The 20,577-nt window shown below is 47.7% G+C and overlaps 1 protein-coding gene across 1 annotated transcript; it reads right to left on the bottom strand.

Moving 5' to 3' along the window:
- Positions 1 to 519: 519 nt before the first annotated feature.
- LOC123153578 (uncharacterized) lies at positions 520 to 3,719 on the bottom strand. Its single transcript, XM_044572638.1, has 3 exons — positions 3,021 to 3,719; positions 2,536 to 2,546; positions 520 to 718 (listed from the first exon to the last, which is right to left on the bottom strand). Exons 1-3 carry the CDS (start codon positions 3,717 to 3,719, stop codon positions 520 to 522), a joined length of 909 nt encoding a protein of 302 aa, XP_044428573.1.
- Between the last annotated feature and the right edge of the window lie 16,858 nt (positions 3,720 to 20,577).

The raw sequence follows: 20,577 nt of genomic DNA, 5'->3' as shown, positions 1-20,577 counted from the left end.
ACTAGGAAAAAGGCTAGCAGCAGCGCGGGGACCGGCGCTACTAATAAGGCGCTATAGCTAATAGTTAGTAGTAGCGTGGGAGAAACCCACGTTACTACTAACAAAGTTAGTAGTAGCGTGTGCCTCCCACGCTACTGCTATTACAGACTCGCGCTACTACTAATGAAGTAGTAGAAGCGTGCCTACAATACCAGCGCTACTAGTATCCTAAATACTAGTAGGGCACTTTTTTCCCAACGCTACTAGCAGCAAATTAGGAATTTAAAAAATAAAAATAGATGCAGTATTCATGAATGGAGATCAGAGACACGTCCAGTGCAAAATAAATTTCAGAGAACCATCTTAACACTTGCAGTGTTCATGGATGCAACATTCAACATCTCAATTCGAAGAGATCACGAAGACACACACAACCATCATCAAAAGGTTGGTAACTTCCCTAGCATTTCACCACCAACCTAACCAGACCACTTCTCTAGATGTATGTACAAAGCGTCGAGGTCCTCCACCTTGAGGAACTCAGGATGGTGGCGTCGTCCTCCACCTCGGTGACCTCCGGACGGTGGCATCGAGGTCCTCCACCCCGGGGACCTCCTGCGTCGCAATCACCTGGATGATAATCTCTATGACACGGTCGCGGGGCTTCATGGTGAAGTCTGCCTCCGAGTAGTTGAAGAGCACGACTCCCATCGGGCCGCAGTAGTCCTCGTCGATCACCCTGCACCCAGTTGAGAAAGTGAAAACTTGTTAGTTCGCGCCCTTGTGCAGATCTAGTAGGGTATTTTCTTCAATTATCTGTCTCTTTTAGTCTATTATGAATCTTCAAAACGAAAAAACACCTACTAAATGCATACCCTAGCTGTACGTGTTCATGCTATCTTCTTGTTTTGGTGCATTCAAGAAATATTAGTGTATTTGAGCTATATATGCTTGAAATATTTGACAGTTAACATCTGTTCAAAATTTATCACTTCATGGATAGGGAAATCGCCAACAAAGGACATCAGAAAATTGATTCCCACTGCTCTTCAAAACAGCGCCGGGGTCAACGTTGACTCTCCACAGAGCACCATTTTAAATCGGGCAGAAAAATGTACACAGGGAGTGATCTAAACGCTCTTATATTAGTTACAGAGGGAGTAGTATATAAGGATGCCCATCATCTTGTGGAAAAATGTACTAGCTACCAATAATGAACTATTCATGTTGAACAATTTAAATTCGAACAATTGTGAATAATGATTCAGCTTACACATCCTATAAACAAAATGGTCAACTCCATGATGTATCCATCAACTACCTAAATTTTAACATGAAAACCTTCCATAATATATAGACGGGAAAGAGATAGCAAAATGGATCATGCTTGAGATAGATATTCTTACTGCAAATCTTAACAGAAGACATGACCTGCCAACACCTGAGTCTCCAATAAGCAATAGCTTGAAGAGGTAATCACTGCATGGTCAAATAAGAGAATGTTAGTCTCCAGCAAACACAGTGCACAGAGAATAAAACAAGTAGTGGTGACATTTTCAAGATGATAAAAAAGGGCAGCGCGCTGCACATAGCTCCTGCTTGTGCAGGGTTCGCGGAAGGGTCCGGCCACTTCCAAAGATGATAATAAGATACAATAACTATGTCCAGGCTTGGAAGATTGAAAATAAATTAAAAGAGAAATGTATTCAAGATAATAACACACAACAATTAGATGGAATAATATTGTCAGGCTCAGACAAGTAAGTAGCGACAGATGAAGGGACATTTTGCTGTTTAATACTCAGCCAAAATGCCAGTTTTGCTAAGCTAATAGATCCCTATGTACTAGTGTGTGATTACTGTGATAGAATGTAAAAATAGTTCCCCTTGCAGCATTAAGACTAGTACTATAACAACAACCAACACCCATTGATTCCTGCGATGAGAACCGTCTTTGAACAAAAGATCGCGCATTTGATGATCTGAGACGAGCAAGTACTACAGTACTAAAGATCACGCATCTCAGAAGTTTATAATGATATTACGCTTAAGGTGCCTAAATTATTCTCCATATGTTGTAGCAGCAGCAGCAAACATGATTAAGTCAGTGCTGTAAAACAATTACACATGGTGCTAAGTAAGATACCCCAGCTCCAAACATCTAAAATAGTCATTTCTTCTGTTTGGCACCTAGCAACATATCTAATGGCTACATTTAGTTTGTCTTCCGCAGGTTTCCACACGCATCCATATTTTCTCAAGCCAAGTATGCATGTATGTTGGTTAATTAATTGTGTTGTTGCAGTAAACAAGTACCCTCTACAAAATTCGTATTGAAACTTTTTTTAAAACAGCCTCTATAAGGCCGTAAACTGGCATACGAAAACAATGCGCTCGGGATACTAACTTTCGGGACAACAAACTAAAACGATGGCTGCTCTCAAAGCATACATCCAAACGACGCAAATAAATACTCTACGGAAAGCTTGGAACTTGCTTTACAAATTTCATATAGAGGCAACTCAAAATTCTAAGAATAACTAACTCGTTTTTCACCTAGAAGCTGGCTGTCCAGATTTGACAGTGCAGTTTTTAACTGAACCAGATTCTTATCTGACAGAAATAGCACCCAACAAAATGCAGATAGACATGTAACTAAATTATGCAACTGAACTTTTAGGAGGAAGCAAGCACTCACCAAAATTCAGACAGGCATGTAACTAACTTCTGTAATAACTGAATTTAGCAGCAGGCGAGCACCCAACAAAATTCAGATAGGCATGTAACTAAATTCTGCAACTGAATTTCTAGCAACAAGGAAGCACCCAGCAAAATTCAGATAGGCATTATACTAGATTCTACAATGCAATGTTTATCTTACTCAGAAGCAGAGCAGGTATCCACCAAAATTCAGCCTGACAGCTATATGTAACCCAAATTCAGACATACCACATGTAACCCAAATTCTTCTACAACTGAACTTGTAACCACCAAATTCAGACAAGCAAGCAACCAAATCAATTGGATCATCAGTGAGTCACCTGCAGCACGATGGAGTTGATGACATCGGCGTATCTAACGGCGAGGTTGAGCGACATACAGTGGGCGGGGGCCATGGCGTAGCACCTGGTGCGGCCCCTCTCGACCTTGCCGAGCTTGTCGAGGTTGAGCACGACGACCATGGTGAGCATGGCGGCGACGCCGGCGCCGAGGGAGTGGACCGTGAAGGTGAGCGTGTAGGCGGGGTACCGGTCGAGGAGGTCCCGGAGCAGGTCGCACTCCCTGTCGAGCACCCAGCCGGCGGCGCGGAGGAGGCCGTTGTGGACGTAGTCGCCGTCAAAGCGGCGCTTGCCGAGGCGGTTGTCAAGGAGCAGCGCGTAGTCGGACTCGGGGCCGAGGTTGAGGTCGCGCAGCGCGAGCACGAAGTCGGCGTGCTCGTGGTCGAGGTAGATGAGGTAGGGCGTGACCCGGCCCCCCGTGTCGGTGTAGGTGCAGCAGCGCACGACGTTTGAGGGGTCGAGGAGGAGGGGCAGCGCGGCGAGGAGGTCGGGCGGGGCGTAGTTGGCCATGACGAGGCGGCACATCCTGGGCATGGGCGCGAAGTCGGCGGTGGTGGCGTGGCCCGAGCTGGCGCTGTCGTGGTGGCCGGAGTGGACGCACCGCTTCCACGCCCTGCGGTGGGGCGAGTCATAGGCGGCGGCAGCGCTGGGGGGGCCCTGCGCGGGCGGCTCCCTCTCCATGGCGGGTTGGGACTTGGGAGAGGAGGAGAGGATGTGGGAGCGAAGACGGGATTGGGGATCTAGATCGGGCGTTGAGTGTTCTTTTTAAGACATGGTGTGGCATGGTTGGTGGGGTGGGAGCAGATGCAGGTGGTAGCGTGGGGTTTATAACCCACGCTACTACTATCGACTTAGTAGTAGCGTGGGTTTATAACCCGCGCTACTAGTATAGTTGGTCCCGGGAGGCACGGTGGAAATCACTTAGTAGTAGCGAGGGGTAAAAACCCGCGCTACTACTATCGGGTTATTAGTAGCGCGGTTTCCTCAAGCTCGCTACTGCTAATTAGCAGTAGCGTTTGTTTTTAAACCACGCTGCTGCTAAGATTTTGTGTATAAGGTTTTCCCTAGTAGTGAAATTTTCAATTGACTCTATGGTAGCAACCTTATTTTCAATAATTACGAGCCTTTGCATTACATGCTCCAAAGTTAATACAGTTCCATTAACCAAAAGAGGTGGTGAGCCAAATAAATCTATCATAGCATTATAAGAATCAAAAGTGTGGCTACCCAGGAAATTCCCTCCGGTAATGGTATCAAGGACATATTTGTACCAAGGAGCAACGCCTACATAAAAATTACAAAGAAGAACGGAAGTGGATTGCTTCCTGGTAGATCTATTTTGAGCATTGCAAATTCTATACCAAGCGACTTTTAGATTTTCTCCATCCCTTTGCTTAAAATTTAGAACTTCATTCTCGGGAGACAACGGAGAAGATAGAGGACTCGCCATAACGACAAGCAAATGGAAAAGAGGCAAACGGAAAAGAAAGGGAGGATAGAGAGAGAGAGGGTGAATAAATCGGCAAGGGTGAAGTGGGGGAGAGGAAAACGAGAGGCAAATGGCAAATAATGTAATGTGGGAGATAAGGGTTGTGATGGGTACTTGGTATGTTGACTTTTGCGTAGACTCTCCGGTAACGGTGCCAGAAATGGCTCGTTGTCGGGAGTCAGATATTGACTTGCGCAAACCTCCAAGGCAACGGCGCCAGAAATTCTTCTTGCTACCTCTTGAGCACTGCGTTGGATTTCCCCGAAGAGGAAAGGATGATGCAGCAAAGTAGCGTAAGTATTTCCCTCGGTTTTTGAGAACCAAGGTATCAATCCAGTAGGAGGTTGCGCGCGCGTCCCTAGTACCTCCACAAAACAAATAACTCCTCGCAACCAACATGATAAGGGGTTGTCAATCAATTCACGGTCACTTGCAAGAGTGAGATCTAATAAATATGATAAGATAATAATTTTGGTATTTTTGTGATAAAGATGCAAAGTAAAATAAAAGCAAAGTAAAAAAGCAAAAGAAATAACTAAGTATTGGAAGATTAATAGGATGAAGATACACCCAGGGGCCATAGGTTTCACTAGTGGCTTCTCTCAAGAGCACAAGTATTTTACGGTGGGTGAACGAATTACTGTTGAGCAATTGACAGAATTGAGCATAGTTATGAGAATATCTAGGTATGATCATGCATATAGGCATCACGTCCGAGACAAGTAGACCGACTCCTTCCTGCATCTACTACTATTACTCCACTCATCGACCGCTATCCAGCATGCATCTAGAGTATTAAGTTCATGAAAACAGAGTAACGCCTTAAGCAAGATGACATGATGTAGAGGGATAAATTCATGCAATATGATAAAAAAACCATCTTGTTATCCTCGATGGCAACAATACAATACGTGCCTTGCTGCCCCTACTGTCGCTGGGAAAGGACACCGCAAGATTGAACCCAAAGCTAAGCACTTCTCCCATTGCAAGAAAGATCAATCTAGTAGGCCAAACCAAACTGATAATTCGAAGAGACTTGCAAAGATAACGAATCATACATAAAAGAATTCAGAGAAAATTCAAATATTGTTCATAGATAATCTTGATCATAAACCCACAATTCATCAGTCTCAACAAACACACCGCAAAAAGAAGATTACATCGAATAGATCTCCACAAGAGAGGGGGAGAACATTATATTGAGATCCAAAAAGAGAGAAGAAGCCATCTAGCTAATAACTATGGACCCGAAGGTCTGAGGTAAACTACTCACACTTCATCGGAGAGGGTATGGTGTTGATGTAGAAGCCCTCCATGATGGATACCCCCTCCGGCGGAGCTCTTGAATAGGCCCCAAGATGGGATCTCGTGGATACAGGAAGTTACAGCGGTGGAATTAGGGTTTTGGCTCCGTATCTGATCATTTGGGGGTACGTAGGTATATATAGGAGGAAGGAGTATGTCGGTGGAGCAACATGGGGCCCACAAGGGTGGAGGGCGCGCCTGGGGGGTAGGCGCGCCCCCTACCTCGTGGCCTCCTCCTTTGTTTCTTGACGTAGGGTCCAAGTCTCCTGGATCATGTTCGGTGAGAAAATCACGTTCCCGAAGGTTTCATTCCATTTGGACTCCGTTTGATATTCCTTTTCTTCGAAACCCTAAAATAGGCAAAAATAACCATTCTGGGCTGGGCCTCCGGTTAATAGGTTAGTCCCAAAAATAATATAAAAGTGGATAATAAAGCCCAATAATGTCCAAAACAGTAGATAATATAGCATGGAGCAATCAAAAATTATAGATACGTTGGAGACGTATCACACCGCAGGGCCCTGGCCATGGACGGATCCTGTCATTGGAAAACCACGGTGCTGCGGTGCTTCCACAGCTGCCAGCAACAAAGCAGCACAAACTCCAGGGCAGAGTCGACGGCGTCGCTTGCTGTCTCAACCAGGGAGTTCAAGTGGCAAACCGAGGCCCCATCAACGCACATCCTGATTTTTTGCCAGAACGCGCCCGTAAATGGACAGGAGAACAACAAGTGGTCAGTTGTCTCGAGGGGGCGGGGCAAAGAGGGCAGCCGGCCTCATTCGCAGCGACGATGCACTTCCGCAGCAGGACGTCGCACGTGTGAATGCGTCACTGAACCAGCAGTCAATAGAAGAACTTGATTTGGGACGGCACACACACACCCTAGATCATGGCAGCATAGGACGCGGCCACCCCGCCGAACCGCAGGAGGCTATAGACCGTGCTGGAGGATAGGCCCCCCGCGCGCGTCTTCGCATGGACCAGCTGACGCTCGTTGGCCCCCGTTCTGTTGGGAGCCTCAGCTAGCAGCCTCTGCACAGCCAACAGCTCGCGTGCACCCACAGCCGTGAGCCGAGGGACCAGAAAGGCGGCAAGGCCACGCCGTCGCACCTGCCAGACCGTGGCCTCCCTATCGACGGAGTGCGAGAGGAGAGAAGGGAAGGCCGAGGCGATCGCTCCACAGGGGAGCCAGCAGTCCCACCAGAAGGAGCAGGTCTTCCCGTCCCCCACGTCCACCTTTGAGAGGGCCCGGTAGAGGGGCAGCAGCTTGACGAGGTAGACCCGGTGCTCGCCAAGCACCAGCTTGCCACGCGACAGGAGAGAGCGGTCGTCTGCTCCAGCCCAGATCCACGATGCCCATTTGGACGGAGGAGAGGCGTGAAGCCGGCGTATCATCTTCAACAACATGCACTTGTTCTGGGTAGCTAGGTCTCGCACCCCTAGGCCCCCTTCGGATTTGTCCCGACAGACCTGTTTCCAGGCGACCAGACATTGAGCGCCCGTGGCCCGCTCGGCGATGTTCCAGAGGAAGGAACAGCGGAGCCCGTCCAGAGCACGAATCACATCCGGCGGCAGGAGCAGCGCCGCCATGGCGTAGGTAGGCAAGGCGTTGATGAGGACGGCGTTGATGAGGACGAGCCGCCCTGCGGGCGAAAGAAGACGAGCTGCCCATCCGGCGAGGTACTTATCCACCTTCGCGATCATGGGCAGGAAGTCGGCGAAGCGCAGTTTCTCCCAGGAGAGGGGGAGTCCAAGGTACATCTGCGGGAACACTCCGGAGGCGCACCCCAGGGCAGTTACCACCTGCTCCATGACGGTGGCATCAGCGTGCATCGGGACGAGGGTGCTTTTGGCAAAGTTGATCACCAGCCCAGTGGCGGCCGCAAATTGGTCCAGGATTAGCCTGAGGCGAGCCCCCCCCCCCCCCCCCGCGTGCACGCCCGCATGATAATCAGAGTGTCATCGGCGTACTGGAGCACCACCGCAGGTGCGCCCGGCAGGAGGGGGTGTCGGAGCACATCATCATGGCGTATGAGACGTTGAAGGACGTCGGCGACGATGATGAAAAGGTAGGGGGAGATAGGTTCTCCCTGCCGCAGGCCGCACCCGACCTAGAACCACCTCCCCGGCACGCCGTTGAGGAGGACCGCCGAGCGCGAGGAGTGAAAAGAGGGAGTCCAGCCATGCGCACCAGAGCGGCGGGAACCCCCTCACCTCCATGATAGTGCGCAAGCTTGCCCAGTTGATGGAGTCAAAAGCTTTGGCGAAATCAAGCTTAAGCACCGCCGCCAGGGCTCGCCTCCGATGGCAGCACTGCACCAGCTCCGTGGCATACACGAAGTTCTCCGAGATGCTACGGCCCCGCATGAAGCTAGATTGGTCCTCGTCAATCAGGTGGGTGATTTGTCGTTGAAGCCTGGTCGTGAGCCCACGACAAAGGATTTTTATGTCGCCGTTTTGAAGCGAGACGGGGCGGAAATCCCATCGATGCGAGCATTGCCGGTGTGGAACTCCTCGAAGAGACGGTGGATATCCGGTGACACCACCGCCCACGCCGCCTTGTAGAAAGCAGGGCCAAGGCCGTCCGGCCCGGGGGCGCTGGTGCGGTCCAGGGCATCGACCGCGGCCTTGATCTCGGCGGGATCAAAAGGAGCCACCAACGTTGCCCCGTCCACCACAGATGGGTCGACGTAGAGCGCCGCCAGGTCGAAGCGCCAGGTGGAGGCCTGGGCCGGCCCAGCAGCGTCGAGTAGAAGCCCAACAAGGCCGCGGCCTTGCCCGCATGGTCCAGCACCCGCACCCCTTCGTCTTCCAGCACGCTGATGGTGTTGCTTCGACGTTGATTGGAGGCGGAGGCATGGAAGAACTTGGTGTTTTCGTCCCCCTCGCGAATCGCCCGGCTCTTCCCCTGCTGTCTCCAGTGTGCGCACTGCCGGTGAACTGAGGCAGCAAGGGCAAGGCACAATTTCCTTGAAAGAAAACCGTACTTTCTCTGCAGCTGACGCCAACCTTAGAGTACTTACGGTAAAGGAAATTGTGTCTTATACAAGCACATTATAGACTAGCACCAGGAAGGAAGAAACAGAACTTGAGATCCGTATCATCATATGCTACCAGATGCAGAGCTACTTGGATGAAACCGGGCCGCCCGAACCGCAACTGGTATGGTCGTGAAGGCACCGATGCGTGATGGAGCTAGAGGAGCAACTGGTGTTATACCACAGCGGCTGCATCCCAAGTGGGAGCGGATCGTCAGACAAGCAGCGGACATGGAAGGCGGAAAGTGCATCGAGATGGAAAGCATCCACCGTGGCACCAACGCCAGCAGCTCTACTAGCTCCGATGTGATCTCAGCCACGCTTACTACAGGTGGAACCGAGCTGGAGTATGGAGAGATTGCCTACTTGCCTGCACGGGCATCAGACGGAAAAGAAAAGGCTGCAGCATGCATTACATGGTGGAAGGTTACAACAAGCATTACATGTCGGGGGCGGGCTTCGGACGTGATTACTATTTTCTGGGTCAGATCGCATTGGCCTTTTCTTCCGGTTGAAACTGTCAAAGGTTGGGTGAGCTCCCATGTAAAAGAAATATATTTTCTAATTTCCAGACTTTGATTTTTTTAGTTATGGACATGTATGTCTTTTGTATACATGAAATTAACACAAACAATTCGTGAGATTTGAGAGATGTTTTGGAGAACGACCTCAGGGAGCCCTTTATTTTTTTCAGCGAAAAATCTATTTCCACACCTAAAAAAATCTGAACAAAATCATGTATTTGTAATATAGACATATAAAATTTCATAAACATACATCTTCATATGAGATGTGCACAAAAAAGAAAATAAATAGATTAAAATGGGCTTTTTTTGCATTTGGGTCAGATATTCGTTTTTTTGTCTAGCCTGCAAATGATCGCATTAGATAATGAACCTTTTACACAGAGCTGAAGAACATGTATATATGTATTTTACAATTTTTTATATATTTTAGAAATTTTTACATGTATATTGTCTTATTAAACGGGCTCCCAAGACACTACTAGGGAAAAGCCTAGCAGTAGCGCAGGTTTTTGGCCTATCAGTAGCGCGGGTAAACGCGCTACTGATAAGGCGCTACAGCTAATGCTTAGCAGTAGCGCCTACTGGCACTCGCTACTGCTATATCTACTTAGTAGTAGTGCTTTCCAAGTCAATCGCTACTGCTAATTATTAGTAGTGCTTTCGAAAACAACCGCTACTACTATTATTTCCTATTCCATTTCTTTTGAATTTTAGGTCGTATTCATATACCTGTATACAATTTTTCATACAGTAGCAATTTAGAGATTGTTTTTACATCGTAATGAGTTATTAAATCACTAGGTGAAAGAACCTTGGATTAGTTTCAAGTGCATGGATCCAAAGTAACCAATGGTCACTTTGGATCCATCCATTTGAAATTAATTGGCGGTTCTTTCACCCAATGACATAATAACTTCTCATCATCATCATAATATCATTAACAACTTATCATCATAATATATCATTGTCATATAACTCCTCATAATCATCATTTTCGTCCATGATGGGACATCATATAACAACTTCATCACTAGTTATAATAACAACTCGTCCTCATCATCATCATAGTACTCATAGTCACTACTCCTACTCAGCATCACCATCAAGTCTAAGACATTGTAGTCATCTATAATCAACACTAACTAATTATTCTTAATACTTAGGACCTACTCCTCTCTCCTAGCTAAAATACCATAAAACAGATAAACCGGTCCTTCACCATAATGAAGAATGGACATAAACCTATCTCCAACTTGTGGCTTGCGCACATTCATTTTGTCTCCAATTATTTGCGTGTGCGCATTCATCACTTTGCTCCATTCTTTGATTTTGAGCCTTCCATCGTTTGAAGAAATCGAGTATGCAGTATGGTAAGCCTCCGAAGGAGTTGGTCGTAAGCTAACCATATGCATATCACCTTCGGTAAATAGCATGTCAGGCACAACCTGCTTCGGGAGCCTCTGTTCAAAAACGAAATAGTAACATATATAGTTAGCAATGGTTTACTTAAGAATAATGTATGCAATGAAGTTACCATCATTAACAAAATCTTACCAAGTTTTTAGCAATGAACTTATCATCAAGCAATGTATGGACTAGTGGCACGTATCTAGTATAATTTTGGCTGATAGAGTGACTGGTTTTGAAGGCCTCAACATCTTCTATGAATGAGACAAGATAACCTTTCTCCTCACAATTAAGCTTGGAGTCATAGCTGTAGTATGTGTTGTCTACTACCTTCCTAGTATTTCTTGAAGATAAGAAATAAGCTGAAAATTATAAATAAATAAGTTCAGTATGGACAAACACCAAATATTTTTAAATTAACAACATAAATTACTGAACTTAACAAATTAGTTTGACAAACTCACATCTAGGCAAAACTGGAGGCATATCCACATCCACCCAGATGTCGATATTATCATCATCATCATAATCTTCGGGACGAATATCAAATCTTATTCGCATTCCCTCCTCAAATCCATATGCCTTGCAGAGAGCTTCCCAATTAGAGCAACCGAAATGGGAGCGGTGGACCGCATTGTAGAATTTAACCGGAAACTCGTAACCATGTTTAGTTCTTAAGTGAGCCCTCCTCGTCTCCACATTCTCAAAGTCATCTAAACCAAAACCAAGCTTCTCCAATACATATGGTCTAGCATGGCACATGATGTACTAATCGAATTGAAAAAAATCCATAAATTACAAGTTGAACAAAAGAAGCACAAGTGATGATATTAATTACAATGAAATGCTTGTCGTTGCATACCGTACAAACATCGAAGGTCTCTTCCAGCTTCACGGTGAAAAACCTATCATTTTGCAGGTGAGGAAACCTGTCGCACACACCCCGGTCATCATAGCAGTACCCGCACTCCGGGATCCCATCGTCATCAGACATCTCCTGTGTTCAAAATTCAGAGATTATAACTCGACAACAAAACCCAAAAAATCCGGCATGACCTTTGCTAAAAAAGGACACATCAAGCGCCTGAAATTTGCCGGAACGGAAATTAATCAACACTCCGGCAAAACATAGGCCACTTATCGATGGTCATTGCATTTCAATGGTTCAAAATATGAAAAAAAAATCGAAAATATCTTATATATAATCGTAACACTAATTAAACTAGTTATATTAAATACTTACTAAATAAACTAGTTTTATTAACTACTTACTAAATAAACTAGTTCTATTAAGCACTTACTAACTAAACTAGGTCCATTAAGCACTTAATATAAATAAGCTAGTTATATTAATCACTTGCGAAATAAACTAGTTACCTACGATTTGCAAAAACAGAGACAAGGGAGGGAGGGAGGAGAGAGGAGGGGGAGGGGCGGCCGGAGGAGGAGGGGGAGGGGCCGGCCGGAGGAGGAGGAGGGAGGGGCGGTGGGAGGAGGGCTGCTGGCGGAGGAGGGAGGAGGGGGCGGCCGCAGGCGGAGGGAGGAGGGCGCGGTGGGAGGAGGAGGGTGGAGGGCGCGGTGGGAGGAGGAGGGACGGAAGGAGGGAGTACCTCGGTGGCGGACGGGCGACGGCAGCGGCGGCGGCGACGAACGACAATGGTTATCGGTGCGGGCGAGAGTGACTGAGAGGGTGAGAGAGAGGGTCGGCCACGTGGTGATAAGGTAGGGTTAGTAGTAGCGCGGGTATGAAAAAGCGCTACAGGTAAGGAGAATAGCGGTAGCGCGGTACAGTGTAAGGTGCTACTGCTATAACTAGCTGGATGGCGAGGCCATGGCAATTAGAGCAGTAGCGCGGTTTAGAGATGACGCGCTACTGCTATTTTTCTTTCAGCAGTGCGTTTTTCTGGCATGCGTTGTTGCTAAATAGCAGTAGCATCGTATTTTGAAGAGCACTGCTGGTAATATTCTGTATACTCCCTCCATTCCAAAATATAGTGCGTCCGCGCTTCCCGAGATTCAACTTTGACCATAAATTTAACCAACGAGACCAACTGCGGCGGGAGAAAAAATTATATAATTGAAAACTTCTTTCGAATACGAATTCACTAATATAACTTTTGCTCCCGCCGCAATCGGTCTTGGTAGTTAAATTTACGGTCAAAGTTGAAACACGAGGATAGAGGAAGCACTACATTGTGGAATGGAGGGAGTACACAGAATATTACCAGCAGCGCTCTTCAAAATACGATGCTACTACTATTTAGCAACAACGAGTAGTATAAGGTTTTCCCTAGTAGTGAGAGCCCGTCCTCTATAACACGTCACTCTTCTCATGGTAGGTTGTTTTCTAGAGCATTCCAATTTTGAGCATGAAAAACTATTTTATGGAAATATACACGTGATTGGAGCATGAATGTGTACATATGCAAACAATTCATTTGGTACTATTTGTTGAAATATGAGATGAGCCTAGAGCCCATATGACAATTTCAGATTTGATCTCTAAGGGCCCATGTAGGTGGCATGACAAGGTGGTGGGAAGTTTAGTCCCACCCCGGAAGTGGAAGGAGAGTTGGAGTGGTTTATAAGGGATCCTCTCCATCATGCTATTGGAGCTTGAGAAGAGATGAGGCCCTCGCGCACTCCTCCTCCGCCGCTCGCCTCGTCACGACGCGCCGCGCGGCGCGGCGCCGCGGGTTGCGGGATTGAGCCGAGCCGAGCTCACTCCTATGCACTTCTTTTTGCCGGTCAGGAACGGAGAGTCTTTGACAGGTAGGGCCACGATCTGAGACGTCGGATCGTGGGCTACCGACTTGGACGTGGGTTAAGCCCACGTCTCTCCATGCGCGGCCGCACATATATATGTGGGACGCTGCCAACCCTAGCCGCCACGAAACAAAACGCATCTCCGCCTCCACGCCCACGTCGTTCCTCTGCTGCTGCTGCCGCCGGCGACTCCGTCCCGTTCACCGCGTACACGGTTGACGGGAGAGCAGGCCTCCGAAACCCCGCTTCTCCGGATCCTGTACGGGAGAGGGGCGATTAGGTTTTTGGGTAGCGATTACGCGACTGCTCGCTTCTGTTCATCTACGTCCGCATCACCTTCGTCATCACCATGTCGACCGACGCCGACCGTGCCGCCGCTGAGAAGGCCGAGGCCGACAAGAAGGTCACCAAGGATGCCGCGGCTGCTGCCGCCGCCGCCACCGCTGCGTGGCCGATTGGAGGGTATACATCGTTTATCCTTCTCGTGTTTCTTTCTGTTATAGCAGCACTAGCGATATGCGTAGATGTTTCTACTATATGCGTAGTACATGCTCTGTTAGATCGTAATCAGTGTGTTATCAATGCTGTCCATGTCATGCTCATGATTTATTCATGGATTAACTTAATCGAAAAACTACCTATTTTCTTATCAATCCAAAAACCTAACGTGTGTAGGAGTTTTTCGAATTCTGGTTTTGCTGCTGCACTGAAACCGTCCCCGTTTACATGGACGTACTTTAAGCGTTGGCAGACTAAAACCACCTTATGGCTCACAGCCATGAACGTGTTCTGGGTCGCCGGTGTGACTCCCACAGGAACGATCGCTCCTGAACAGGAGAAGGCGTTCAAGGAGGCCACTGTCGTGTTCCTTGGGGCAGTTCTGAGCATGATTGGAGATAAGCTGGTTGACGCATATTTGCATGTGCGGTCTGCCAAGGACTTGTGGGAGGCGCTCAAATCTAAGTTCGGGGCTGCCGATGCAGGGAGCGAGATGTATATTATAGAGCAGTTCCACGATTACAAGATGGTTGAAAACCGTCCTGTATTGGAGCAGGCTCATGAGATAATATGCATTGTTAAGGAGCTTGAGCTTCTTAAGTGCGAGTTACCGGGCAAGTTTGTCGCGGGCTGCATAATCGCTAAGCTTCCCAATTCCTGGAGGAACTTTGCCACCACTCTGAAACATCAGAGGCGTGAATTCTCTGTGGAGGATGTCATAGGCCATCTGAGTGTTGAGCAGAATTCAAGGGCAAAGGACTCGCACGGAAAAGGGGTAGAAGGAACTTCTGTGGCCAATATGGTGCATCAGAAGAACTCCAATTCCACAAGTCCAAGGGAAAGAACGGTGTCCAACAGAGTGCCGACTTTAAGAAGAAGGGTAAGAAGACCTTCAAGAAGAATAAGAAGGATGAGGGCTGCTTTACTTGTGGTTCGCTTGAACATTGGGCCAACAAGTGCCCAAACAAGTATAAGAAGCAAGGGCAGGACTCCAAGTCTGTCAATATGATTGTGAGCAACAATGAGAGTGGTGCATCTGGGTACGGTTATTTATTTGCTGTATTTTCAGTTTGGCCGTCCACCGATTGGTGGGTCGACACAGGTGCAGGTGTTCATGTGTGTGCTGACATTTCATTGTTTTCTTCTTACCAGGCCACGGGTCATGGGTCCGTACTGATGGGGAATGGCGCGAGTGCTTCTGTTCTTGGTGTTGGCATGGTTGATCTGAAGTTTACTTCGGGAAGGATCGTGCAGCTGAAGAACGTGCAGCATGTCCCCGCCATCAAGAAGAACCTCGTTAGTGGCTCCCTTCTATGTAGAGAAGGGTTTAAGTTGGTATTCGAGTCTAATAAATTAGTTGTTACGAAATATGGACTATTTGTTGGAAAGGGTTATGAATGCGGAGGCATGTTCCGCCTTTCTCTTGCAGATCTATGTAATAAAGTCATGAACAATATTCATTTGAGTGTTAATGAATCTGAAGTCTGGCATTCACGTCTTTGTCACATTAGTTTCGGTGTTATGACGCGGCTACCAAAATAGAATTTAATCCCGAGTTTCACTTTAGCCAAAGGTTCTAAGTGCCATTCATGTGTGCAATCTAAGCAACCTCGCAAGCCTCACACGGCAGCAGAGGAGAGACACTTGGCGCCACTGGTCTTTGTGAGATGAATAGTGTGTTGACTAAAGGTGGAAAGAAATATTTCATGACTTTGATAGATGATTCCACTAGGTATTGCTATGTGTATCTGTTAAATACTAAAGATGAGGCTCTACACTACTTCAAAATCTATAAGGCAGAAGTTGAGAATCAACTTGAAAAGAAAATTAAACGAGTCCGGTCAGATCCTGGTGGAGAGTACTTCTCGAAAGAGTTTGATGCCTTTTGTGCGAAACACGGAATTATTCACGAGAGGACGCCTCCCTACTCACCCCAGTCAAACGGGGTTATCGAGCGGAAAAACCATACTCTAACTGATTTGGTTAATGCCATGTTAGATACGTCGGGTTTATCCAAGGCATGGTGGGGGAGGCTATAATGACATCATGTCATGTCCTGAATAAAGTTCTGACAAAGGATAACGAGATCACTCCTTATGAGAAGTGGACCAAGATAAGGACAACACTCTCGTACTTACGTACCTGGGGATGCTTGGCGAAAGTTAATGTGCCGATCCCCAAAAAGCATAAGCTTGGACCAAAGACTGTGGACTGTGTTAATTTGGGCTATGCTATGAATAGTGTTGGCTATAGATTTCTAGTAGTGAAATCTGAGGTACCTGACATGAAGGTCGGTATAATTATGGAGTCTAAAGATGCTACATTCTTTGAGGACATTTTCCCCATGAGAGATGAACAAAGCACTTCTAGACAGGAATCTGAGGAGACTCCTGAACCTGCCATTCCAATGGAATATTATAATCAAACACATGATGAAAATCCTGAGGAGGATAATGAGGAATCCCTTGGTAGGGGCAAGAGACAAAGGACTGTAAAGACCTTTGGTGATGATTTCTTCATATACCTCGTGGAGGATAATCCCACTTCTATTTTAGAAGCGTATGCATCTCCAGAAGCTGACTACTGGAAGGATGCGGTCCGTAGCGAGATGGATTCCATCATGGCTAACGGGACTTGGGAGCTTACTGAACGTCCTTATGGTTGCAAACCATTGGGATGCAAGTGGGTGTTCAAGAAGAAGCTTAGGCCCGACGGTACGATAGAAAAGTACAAGGCTAGGCTTGTGGCCAAGGGCTACGCCCAGAAAGAAGAAGAAGATTTCGTCGACACTTATTCACCTGTGGCCAGACTGACCACCATTCGAATATTACTCTCGTTGGCGGCCTCACATGGTCTTCTCATTCATCAGATAGATGTTAAGACAGCTTTCCTAAACGGAGAGCTAAAAGAGGAAATCTATATGCAACAGCCTGATGGCTTTGTGATGGATGGTCAGGAAGGAAAGGTGTGTAAGTTGGTGAAATCTTTGTATGGCCTGAGACAAGCGCCTAGGCAATGGCATGACAAGTTTAATGAAACATTGACATCTGTTGGCTTTGTTGTTAATGAGGCCGACAAATGTGTATACTATCGCTATGGTGGGGGCGAAGGAGTTATACTATGTTTGTATGTTGATGACATACTGATATTTGGGACTAATCTCAAGTTTATCGAGGAAGTTAAGTCTTTCCTATCTCAGAACTTTGAGATGAAGGACCTTGGAGTGGCTGATGTTATCTTGAACATCAAGCTATTGAGAGATGATGAAGGTGGGATTACACTTCTGCAATCCCATTATGTTGAGAAGGTGTTGAGTCGTTTTGGATATTCGGACTACAAACCATCTCAAACACCATATGATCCTAGTGTGCTGATTCGAAAGTCTAAAGGCACAACTATAGATCAATTGAGATACTCTCAGATTGTTGGTTCACTCCAGTATCTAGCGAGCGCAGTGAGGCCTGACATTGCATTTGCTATTAGCAAACTGAGCTGGTTTGTTTCCAAACCGGGTGATGTACATTGGCGTGCTCTTGAGAGAGTTATGCGCTATCTGAAAGGTACTATGAACTATGGACTTCACTATACCGGATACCCGTCAGTACTTGAAGGGTATAGTGATGCGAATTGGATCTCTGATGCTGATGAGATGAAGGCCACAATTGGGTATATGTTTACTCTTGGAGGTGGTGCTGTTTCCTGGAAGTCTTGCAAGCAAACGATCTTAATAAGATCGACAATGGAAGAAGAATTAACAGCATTAGACACATCGGGTGGCGAAGCAGAATGGCTTCGAGATCTGTTGATGGACTTGCCAGTGGTTGAGAAGTCGGTTCCGGCCGTCCTTATGAACTATGACAATCAAACAGTTATTGTCAAGGTGAAGAGTTCAAAGGACAACATGAAGTCCAACAAACACATAAGAATGAGATTGAAAGCTGTCAGAAAATTGAGGAACTCCGGAATGATAGCATTGGATTATATTCAAATGGCTAAGAATCTGGCAGATCCCTTTACTAAAGGGCTATCACGTGTTGTGATAGATAACGCATCAAGGGAGATGGGTATCAGACCCACATGAGTTTCCTTGGTAGTAACCCAACCTATGTGATCGGAGATCCCGTGAAGTAGGACCTGGGAAAACAAGCCAGTGGTGAACTGAGGAGAGTAACTTTAATTACCCACTCCATTGGAGATGCAATACTCTCGGAAACTGTATGGAAGGATGATTACTGTCTTAATGTGTTCCAAGGCTTATATGCATAAGCAAGATGCTATCCTACAGAGCGATCTTTGGAGGAACACACCTATATGAGCCCGACTGCTAGTCACAGTCTATGAGATTGGGGTGATCTCTAGCAAGCTCATGAACAGGCCAGGAGTGTGACTAATATGCTCCACCCGAGGGGTCGGCCTTCGGCAGCCTCGTATCAGTGAGACTTGTGGTGAAACTTCTTGACGCCAAACTGACAATTCAAGGCATAGTCCATTGTTCAGTTATGAAGGAGTGAAACTACTTGGTCTAGGTGGAGCTCAACCTTAATCGGTCTTCACTGAGATGCTGGTATATCAAAACATCGTTTGGAACAAAGAACAAAGTGGGCCCCTAAGATCTGGTGGGGCATTGTTGAAATATGAGATGGGCCTAGAGCCCATATGACAATTTCAGATTTGATCTCTAAGGGCCCATGTAGGTGGCATGACAAGGTGGTGAGAAGTTTAGTCCCACCCTGGAAGTGGAAGGAGAGTTGGAGTGGTTTATAAGGGATCCTCTCCATCATGCTATTGGAGCTTGAGAAGAGATGAGGCCCTCGCGCACTCCTCCTCCTCCGCTCGCCTCGCCACGCCACGCGTCGTCACAACGCGCCGCGGGTTGCGGGATTGAGCCGAGCCGAGCCGAGCTCACTCCTATGCGCTTCTTTTTGCCGGTCAGGAACGGAGAGTCTTTGACAGGTAGGGCCACGATCTAAGACATCGGATCGTGGGCTACCGACTTGGACGTGGGTTCAGCCCACGTCTCTCTACGCGCGGCCGCACATATATATGTGGGACGCTGCCAACCCTAGCCGCCACGAAACAAAACGCATCTCCGCCTCCACGCCCACGTTGTTCCTCTGCTGCTGCTGCCGCCGGTGACTCCATCCCGTTCACCGCGTACACGCTTGACGGGAGAGCAGGCCTCCGAAACCCCGCTTCTCCGGATCCTGTACGGGAGAGGGGCGATTAGGTTTTTGGGTAGCGATTACGCGACTGCTCGCTTCGGTTCATCTACGTCCGCATCACCTTCGTCATCACCATGTTGACCGACGCCGACCGTGCCGCCGCTGAGAAGGCCAAGGCCGACAAGAAGGCCGCCGAGGATGCCGCGGCTGCTGCCGCCGCCACCACCGCTGCATGGCCGATTGGAGGGTATACATCGTTTATCCTTCTCGTGTTTCTTTCTGTTATAGCAGTCTAGCGATATGCGTAGATGTTTCTACTATATGCGTAGTACATGCTCTATTAGATCGTAATCAATGTGTTATCAATGTTGTCCATGTCATGTTCATGATTTATTCATGGATTAACTTAATCGAAAAACTATCTATTTTCTTATCACTATCTGCCCTTTTTGTGAGTTTACAGAGGAACCTCTTCCTTCCCTTAATAGCTTCTATATGCCTATCAGGTGTAAAGCTATATGTTTGCCAAACCAGCAACATGAAATCTTATGGCAACAAAGTTGGAGGATTCGAGAGTTCTCACTATGGAGTAAAAATAAAAGTGACACTATAAATTAGATCACAAATAATAACACAAGTGGTTTGCACATAAATTAGATCACATATAAGGGCATCTCCAGCCGTTGGCCCCCCAGGAGGGGCAAAAAATCGCCCCCTGGGGCGCACCGGCGCTAAACCGCGCACTGGGGGTGTGATGCCCCCTAGTCGCGGCCCCCCACGGGTTTTTAAAATGTTCAAATTCGGCGCAAACACAACGCAAACACAGGAGAGTTCGTTCAAATTTAAACATATTTTACAAAAAAAGAAAAAAAAACTACCGCGGGCTACCCCGCCGTCTCCCTCGCCGCCCGCCTCGCCGCCCGCCCACGCGGTTCTACATGCCGAGGAGGCTGTAGAACCGCATGTAGTCACCGCCGCCGTCGTCGTCGTCGTCGTCGCCCCCGCCTACGCCTCTACCGTCCCTGCTGCATCCCTCCCTCGGTTGGCGCGGTGGGTTGGACGGTCCGGGGGTGTTGTCGTCGCTATCGAGGACGACGACACCGTCCTCGTCTTCGCACCCATGTTTGCGGGTGGCGATCTCCTCCAGGGCCCGGCGCTGCCGGATCATCTCCTCGCGCAGGTAGTCGTCGCGCGACCATCTCATGGCGTCCTCGTCGGAGAAGCCACGCCGGGCTATCTCCTCGTACTCCGGGGGGAGGCTGGACTCCACCTTGGGCTCGACGAGGGCGCCGAAGCTGCGGGTACGCGCGCTGACAGGCGTGTCCTGGGGCTCCGGCTTGACGGGGC

This window comes from Triticum aestivum, chromosome 7A (assembly GCF_018294505.1).
Source record: "Triticum aestivum cultivar Chinese Spring chromosome 7A, IWGSC CS RefSeq v2.1, whole genome shotgun sequence".
NCBI lineage: Eukaryota > Viridiplantae > Streptophyta > Magnoliopsida > Poales > Poaceae > Triticum > Triticum aestivum.
Note: the sequence above shows the minus strand (reverse complement) of the source record. Positions and strands in the feature narration are given on the sequence as shown.